This window comes from Strix uralensis, chromosome 18 (genome assembly GCF_047716275.1).
Source record: "Strix uralensis isolate ZFMK-TIS-50842 chromosome 18, bStrUra1, whole genome shotgun sequence".
Lineage (NCBI taxonomy): Eukaryota > Metazoa > Chordata > Aves > Strigiformes > Strigidae > Strix > Strix uralensis.
This window is the reverse complement of record NC_133989.1, coordinates 6,430,516-6,439,303: the sequence shown is the minus strand read 5'-3', so window position 1 is coordinate 6,439,303 and position 8,788 is coordinate 6,430,516. Positions and strand designations below refer to the sequence as shown.

Sequence of the window (8,788 nt, the reverse complement as noted above, 5' to 3'; positions counted from 1 at the left end):
ATCATCTGCCTACCAAATGTGCCAACTGCGCTCTGCCTGGACGACCCCCGTGTTCCCTGTTCCAGATACTCTTTGTACTCAACCTTTCCCACACACCGAGAAGTTACAACGCTTTTGGTTTCAAAGCCAAATCGGATCAAAGTTTGGTTAAACTGCTAAGTTTTGTAACTGCTTCAAAACAGAATCACCGCTTTCACCATTCATTAATCAAACCTGTTAAATGATTACCTCGTCAGGGCTGCTTTATTGACAACTCTGCATGATGACAATGTCAGTGGCACTGTCCCAAGACACATCCAGTGGTGACGTAAAGGACAAGCCTCCCTCACCTCACCTGGTGGGATGGACACTACCATGAAGAATATTTAAGGAGGGAGGATGCTTCCTTCTACAGCAGTGATTGCAAGAGTACTACAAAGCAAGTCAAACGGGATCAACTGAAGGGGACTGCAGAATCCTCTCTGACATCCAACTCAATCTTTTAAAGACAGTAAGTAGAATGGCCTGTATTTTTTCCAGCTTGAAATTACCAGTGATCCAAGTTCTCTGTATTGATTTTAAAGCAGAACTACATGATCAAGACTATTACAAATTCTACCTTTGCATTATACGTTGTCAGGAAGGTTTATTGACACTGGTTAGAATGTCATAGTATGCTAACACACCCAATATATTTGATTTTAGATTGTGATCAGTATTTCAAAGCCATCAACAAGATCCACTACAGGTTCAATAATGCCCCCGCAGTTGAAAGCTGAGGTAAATGTCATGCCCAAGGTTGTCCAGGGGGATTTGCAGAGCCTGCCTCCAGAAGCGAGGGATTTCATTGAAAGTAATGCCAAGCTGTGCCAGCCTGAGAGCATTCATATCTGCGATGGCTCGGAAGAAGAAAACAAAAAAATTCTGGACATCATGGTAGAACAAGGCATGATCAAGAAGCTGAGCAAGTATGAGAACTGGTGAGTAGCTTGAAGGAAGTCAAGTATCATCTCAGAATTGCAATATTCATTTTCTATCCTGTTTACTTTTAAAACTGCTTATAACCCTTCAGTATTTGCTTTCCGTGAACATTTTGGCACTGTAGCTTACATAGGTGAAATACTCAGGAAAAGGAAACTTTTTCCTCTAAAACTTAACATGACACATATTATTCAATTGGACTATCAACTGTACATTGTCTCTATTGATTAGTTACATCAGGGAACTGAAATAATGTCATGAGACTTATGTAACTAATCATTAACAATAGCTAAATATTATTTAGCAAATACATCTTTTTAAGAATTCTACTATTTTAGTCAATTAGTTTATTCATCAAATACTTTCTTGTGGCATTCAAATAGCTCTGTGGGTGTTCAAATATTATTCAGTACAGGCATTATTCATATCATGCCGATGAGCTTTGACTGTAATGTATTCAGCAAATGCTTTTTTCAAATATTTCATCATCTCTCCCAACTAACCCAACATGAAAGGAGAATATTAACAACAAGTACATACTCAAGAATTACGTGCCGACCAAGAGATCTTCATGGAAGAAATCTGCAAAGACTTTTGAATAACTAAGTGCAGGAATTTGGCAATCTGTTTGCAGACTATTTGGGAGAGAAAAGGGCAAGATTCACCAGATAAATTATTCATTGTTAATTATATGCTTAGCTGTAGTGATGATGGTTATGACAGCCCAACTAGAACATTTTTATACTCGTGGAAAATTTCTATGCACAGAGGTGAAAATGTAAAACAATCCTCTCTATTGTAAATAGATGGCAAAAATTCTTTACAGGGGAAAAAGAATCTCCTTTAATAAATTCCTTCACTTTTTATGATTGTGCTTATACTCAGTATTTCTTTTGGGATGCCTCTAACTTAAAGGACTATGCCAATCCACTAAGCTGGATTCTGATCCCATAGGCACTTATACCAACACTTAAGTACTTGTTTGGCATCCACTTTGCTCAAGGCATCATTTTGTTGTCCCCATGCAAAACAATTTCACACTGATGAGAATGAGAATTAAACAAGATTAACTTTTTCCTGGAAGTTAGCAACAGAGAATAAGACTGAGATAAGAGGCAAAGGAGTATTAACATGTAACCAGAATTTCCTGGGCCATATAATTTGTTATTTGTACTGGAAAGTCTTGAAACAATTTGTATGAGAGAATGTATCTGACTGATTTTTGAGATTGTCTGTTATACTGGCTCTGTCACTGTAGTTTTGGCCTTACAAAGCATTGTACCCTTTTGTGCTAAACCAGTCCCACAGAAGGGTAAAAAGTGCTATATTGATAAAGTCTGCTTTCCTGATTTTTGGTGAAATGCAGCTGGTTGGCTCTCACTGATCCAAGAGATGTGGCAAGAATTGAGAGCAAAACAGTCATCATCACTCAAGAACAGAGAGATACCACTCCGATCCCTAAAACTGGAACTAGCCAGCTGGGTCGCTGGATGTCTGAAGAAGATTTTGAGAAAGCCTTCAATACCAGGTTCCCAGGCTGCATGCAAGGTAGGCAAGAAAAGAACAGCTGACATTGAACTTCTAGGATTAGAGAAACCTACTACTAGTTACTGTTATCTTTAAAGAAAGATTTTAGCTGAAGGTTAAGGTTTATACTCCTGATATTAGTCACTTTGTTGGTTTCATCTGGATCTTTACCATAGATCCAAATGTCTGTGGAAGGATAGTTCTCAGTCTCTTTCCAACATTCTTCTCTTCATAGAAAAGAGGGGCGAAGTAAGGTAGGAAAATTTGGGTGACTTTTTTCAGGAAGTCACACAGCAGCTAAGCAGCAGATAGGAAGTGAGATGAGAATGGAGGACCCACATCCCCAGCAATAATTTCAGGTTCAGCAATTTACACCAACAGAGAACTTGGCCTCCAGCCACCTTTACTACTGGCTAGACAATTTGTCTGAACAGCTGCTTTCAGCATTTAAGACAGAACTTCTTGCTACACAATTAGACAAACAAAGCTACAGCTCTTTAAACATCATCAGAAACACCCACAAGACAAACAGCTTTTAAAGGAGTGAGAAACAACCTCCATGCTAATAAAGATTATTTCAAAAGTTCCTTGTTTTGCTTGTTGCCACATCTTGCTACTCCCTGTTTTCTAGGACGTACAATGTATGTCATCCCCTTCAGCATGGGGCCTATTGGGTCTCCTTTATCCAAGATTGGGATTGAGCTGACAGATTCACCGTACGTAGTGGCCAGCATGAGGATCATGACACGGATGGGAACAGCTGCTTTGAAAGCCCTGAGCAACGGGGAGTTTGTAAAATGCCTTCACTCGGTTGGATGTCCTCTACCGCTAAAAGGTAAGAGACATTAAAAACTGTCACTCCTGGAAATTCCCAGAGGTGTGTTCAATGCTGACTGTGTGTTCTCAGCACATCGAAGACACTCACCATAGAAGACCAGGATAGTTTGTGCCACAGCACTAGGTTCAGAACTCAATTAAAGGAATTAAAGCTCAATGAGAGTTTCACAGAAAGGAGATTATTATCCCTAGTGCTTACCAGGGGGTTTCCTTTAAAGCATCTGGTACGCGTTGTTGTCAGAGGCTCGATGCTGATGAAACAACAGTGTGATCCAGCATGGAAATTGCTGCATTCATGAGTACAACATTCTGTTCTGCAGAACCATTAATCAACAACTGGCCGTGCAACCCGGAGTTAACGCTGATTGCCCATCTCCCGGATCGCAGAGAGATCATTTCATTTGGCAGCGGTTACGGAGGAAACTCCTTACTGGGGAAAAAATGCTTTGCTCTCAGAATTGCCAGCAGAATCGCCAAAGAGGAGGGCTGGCTAGCTGAGCACATGCTGGTAAGAGCTATTAAATCATGTGTGCTTGAACAGCCATTAAACCCTAAATTAGCTCAACATAAATACATCACATCTCACTATCAATGAAATTTGTCTCATATGGATAGTCCTGTAACATTAGATATGAGTTTATCACATGGCGGGCTATAAGAAATAGGAAACTGCTTGCAAGGTTAAGTACCAAACGTTTTAAAATAGTACTTGTAAAATCATAAACCAAGAAAAATTTGGAACTTCTGAGAGTGGCTACTTGTAGGCAGACCCATGTACCTGAGCAGACCCTAAACGTCATCACTGGGCATCCACATTGTCCCTACAAGTCTAATAGCAAGAGATTAATGCAAGTTTTGAAAATTGTCTTTCATATTATAAAGAGGTCTGTGCACTCAAAAAAATCTGCAAATACTGTATTTTCTAAATGAGTTCTGCTTTGTACCCTTCCTGCCTTTACTTTCTGATGTCATTTAAACATTCTACTACCATAAAATACCACTGAAAAAAAGAATTTTAAAGTGCATTAGAAAACAGTCTCAGAAAAAAATATCTACGGACTCTAAGAAGTACGTAAGTATCTATATGTGAAGTGCTTTCACTTCACTCCAGTCATGCAGCCAAAAGACTATTGCCTGGTTTTCTTCTGTCTCAGCTGAGAAACACAGCTGTATACAGTCTGTGTATCAGAAAAATAAAGATAAATGTATGAATTATATACATACCTGACATTTTTTTAAAATATAAGAACTCCTTACTGATATTCTAAGGGCAAGAAGAGTAGACTTTTTGATTAATAAAGTACAGTTTGAATTATTTGTCAACTATATTATATGGTGCTTCTTCTGTAGGAAGAAATTTGCATAATTAAATATTTTATCATTACCACTTGCTGGGAGACAATCTTCAAAATGCAAAGTGCAAGAAAAAAGACTGTGTTTAACTGTTGCATTAATTTTTCAATAGATCCTGGGCATTACGAATCCAGAAGGTGAAAAGAAGTATTTTGCTGCAGCATTCCCTAGTGCATGTGGAAAAACTAACTTGGCCATGATGAACCCAAGCCTGCCAGGATGGAAAATTGAGTGTGTGGGTGATGATATTGCCTGGATGAAATTTGATGAACAAGGTATGGAATTGAAATGGGATTGTTTTACAATCCAGCATAGGTTGCTTTTAGTTGCAGCAAGACATGCTACAAAATTCTGGATAGAATTAAATCAGTTTGATTTACTTATATTTTGTTATTTAACTTCCAGGCAACTTAAGGGCAATTAATCCAGAAAATGGCTTTTTTGGTGTTGCCCCCGGAACCTCAGTCAAAACAAACCCCAATGCTATTAAAACCATATTCAAGAACACCATCTTTACCAATGTAGCAGAAACCAGTGATGGAGGTGTCTACTGGGAAGGCATTGATGAGCCATTACCACCAGGAGTAACACTGAATTCGTGGAAAAACAAGGATTGGACCCCAGATAATGGTAACCTGGCCCACTCCACCTCTTGGCTTTCTCTACTGAATTCAGGTTAATGCTGCCATCATGACCTTTTCACTGTGTTCTGTACAGGGGAACCTTGTGCTCATCCCAACTCAAGATTCTGCACTCCAGCCAGCCAGTGCCCCATCATCGACCCTGCATGGGAATCACCCGAAGGCGTGCCCATTGAAGGGATAATATTTGGAGGCCGCAGACCTGCAGGTAAGAGGTGCTGCAGCCACGCATCAAGGCTGAAGTGCTGACCACAGAGGGTCGAAGCACAACTGGGCACAGACACAGGTTTTGCTTTCACAGCTGCAAAAGCAAGCAAATAACCATGTTAGTCAAACTTCTGCATGTTAGCCTTTGACACACACACTTACAGCCACTGATATTTCAATGTCTGAATTGTTAGATGTTAACACAAAACAGGTAATAATAATGAATTAGGACTGGAGAGACATCAGGACCCACTAACCTGGGTAATACATAGATGCATAGCAAATTACTATACTTGTCTCAATTTGCTTTCAGTTTAACTAGTTCAGATAGGGAATGGTTAGAGAAATGAACCAGTTGTAGACAGTTTACAGAAAAGGAAGTAAAATAAATTGATCTGTTAAAGGTCACCTAAAGTTGGAAAGGAAATAGAAGTGATGCTAGGTCTGAGTCTAATATGACCACAGGACCAGATTCTATTTCCAGTAAAATTTTCTGGGGACTCTGAGGTCCCAGATATCTCCTACTGAGCAACTAAACATGGGTGTGTTCAGTAATCAGTAGCCAGTTTTGAAAACATTCATATAAATTTCTTTGCTGTAAGAGGGCAGGAAATGAACTGATTAAAAAAACCAGGAAAAATTAGAATATGTTATACAGTAACATGCATTCAGCAGCATCTCAGGTAGCAAAACCTGATATAAAAATGGTTTTTGACCTCTAATTACTGAAGTGATTTTGTTCTTTACAGGTGTGCCTCTTGTATATGAGGCCTTTAACTGGCAGCATGGAGTATTTATAGGAGCAGCTATGAGATCTGAAGCAACAGCAGCTGCTGAGCACAAAGGTAAATCAAAATTTAATCTGCCTACCTGTATTAAAAGCAATCCCCTCTGGTCTGTCTGCTCTGTCCTCCTCCCCTGCTCTTTCACATTTCAGTCTTGGCAGCTAATTTTGCAACCTGTGCATTTTCACAATAGAAAATATTTGTACTGGAATTAAAAGTCAAATTCTCTGTAAAAGTCAAATTAACCAAAATAATCCCCTAGGTGGCAAGCATACAGAACAGGGTGCATGCATGGGGTTGCCAAAAGCCTTGATATAGAGTTCTTGTTACAGTCTGGGATAAATAAACTTAAATTTTCTATTCTGCTAGAGCTCAACATAAATACATGAATGATGAAAGCCAGCTCTTGAGGATCTTCATTTAAGCTGCTTGACCTGAGATTTAAGAAATTTAATTTCCACTGATTACAAAAATTAATTTAATGTGTATTTTTTCTGTACATCAGGGATAATGCTTGTATTGTTTCTTAAAGCTCTTTGGTTCATATACAGAAGGGAGGTTAGGGGACCATGGGTTCTAAATCCTGGGAGTATCTGAATCTTGTACTTCAGAATAAATGTGCTATTTATTATCTTACATTCTCCATTTGTGTTTTGAACAGGCAAAATCATTATGCATGATCCATTTGCCATGAGACCTTTCTTTGGCTACAACTTTGGCAAATACTTGGCCCACTGGCTCAGCATGGCACATCGTCCAGCTGCAAAACTACCAAGGGTCTTTCATGTTAACTGGTTCCGGAAAGACAGCCAAGGGAAATTCCTGTGGCCTGGCTACGGAGAGAATTCCCGTGTGTTGGAGTGGATGTTCAACAGAATTGAAGGGAAAGCCTCTGCCAAACCAACTGCCATAGGTTACATCCCTGCTGACACTGCTTTGAACTTGAAGGGTTTAGAAGATGTCAACTTGGCCGAACTGTTTGATATCTCCAAAGAGTTCTGGGAAAAGGAGGTAGAAGAAATCAAACAATACTTTGAAGTGCAAGTTAATGCTGACCTTCCCTATGAAATAGAAAGGGAAACACTTGCCTTAGAGATGAGGATAAAACAGTTGTAGCTGATCAAATCCACAATTATTTATCAATCCACATATACCAAGACAGGACAAACACATTTTACCAAATCACCACTGGAAGCATAACAGCACACCGATGGGCAGGGGGTTATAATGAAAGTAGGTCTTAGTTTAGTTAGAATATAAATAGGGGCATTCTAAAAGTAACTCCAGACCTAATGATTTATAACTACATCAGTTGTTGTGAAAAGGTGAGCAGCTGTGGAAATGTATGTGCATATGGTCTTCAAAACCCAGATCTGTCACTTACATGCACATATAGCCATGATGTGTGTAAATTATTTGCCTAGTTCTGCATATACAATCCAAATCAGTCCAGCCTTCAAGGTGTAGCACATTGTTTCTATCACACAAACCTCTAGAATCTCAGACTCTACAGGACAGAAGAAAGAAAATTAGATGCTGTATATATGTATTATCTAAACATATTTCATGGCTTAAATATTTTTTAGAAAAATGAAGTGGTAACTTTTATCAGAGTGAGAGATGACTTTGTATTACTAATGCATATTTAAGATATTGCTATTATATATGACTCATGTTCCTGTGATTTCCAGATGTTTTGAATGACTTGTTCTTTAAACTATTGAAATAAATGTTTATACAAAATATGACCTCATTTCCAGTATTCTCACTGTTTATAAACTACATGCATATAAATTGGGCCTCCTGTCAATACCACAGCACAGAGAGAAATTCACATGTGGAAGTTAGATGTTGACTAGCATTGATCTGCTACCCCTAAGCCAACTAGTTTAAGCCACATACTGTCTTTGCAACTTCTATTCAAGTCAAAATAATGATCCAGAAATTACGATACCAGCTGCGAGCAGTCACCCAGCTCAGGACACGCTCTCCATAACTGGGCATTGTTAGTTACTTCAGGCATTTATAAAATAAACTACCCTCTAGGAAAGCCTCATATTAGGACCTTGCTCATTTGATAAAGTCACAGGATTTGTCTCTGTTCCACAGTACCTTAGCTTTTGCAAGAATAACTAGTGGAGCTCTTGAAGTAAAGGCAGTTTGGGAAGAGTTTTGCAGGTTTGTTGAGATGCCTAAAGCCTTAGACAGCTCAATGAAAATCAGGGCAGGAGTCTGTGTTGGCTTCCTTGTAGATCCAAGATACTAAAACCATCCCATGTTCTTCCAATTAAAGTTGTCCTTTACATGCTACCCACGTCCCTGGCAGGTATCCTGCTTTTTCACTTTGAATGCTTGATCTCCCAAAATATATTGCAAATATTTGCTTAGCAAAAAGAAAATCACTTACATTGTGTAATAAGCCTTTTTATAGACCCCGCTTCCTTGCAAAACAAACAGTACCAGAGCTGGTCAACAGAT

At 39.0% G+C, this 8,788-nt stretch overlaps 1 protein-coding gene across 1 annotated transcript; it reads left to right on the top strand.

The window, feature by feature from the left end:
* Positions 1–406: 406 nt before the first annotated feature.
* On the top strand, positions 407–8,063 carry PCK1 (phosphoenolpyruvate carboxykinase 1). Its single transcript, XM_074888483.1, has 10 exons — positions 407–490; positions 685–959; positions 2,327–2,508; positions 3,119–3,322; positions 3,645–3,832; positions 4,790–4,952; positions 5,083–5,307; positions 5,395–5,526; positions 6,275–6,370; positions 6,972–8,063. Exons 2-10 carry the CDS (start codon positions 736–738, stop codon positions 7,424–7,426), a joined length of 1,869 nt encoding a protein of 622 aa, XP_074744584.1. The 5' UTR covers positions 407–490; positions 685–735; the 3' UTR covers positions 7,427–8,063.
* The last annotated feature ends 725 nt before the right edge of the window (positions 8,064–8,788 follow it).

Bases quoted from the DNA above. Each gene is read 5' to 3' on its own strand.
- PCK1 (XM_074888483.1), top strand. From the start codon at position 736: ATGCCCCCGCAGTTGAAAGCTGAGGTAAATGTCATGCCCAAGGTTGTC. The intron at 3,833-4,789 runs GTAAGAGCTATT...ATTTTTCAATAG, and splicing joins GGCTAGCTGAGCACATGCTG to ATCCTGGGCATTACGAATCC. The intron at 4,953-5,082 runs GTATGGAATTGA...TTTAACTTCCAG, and splicing joins GATGAAATTTGATGAACAAG to GCAACTTAAGGGCAATTAAT.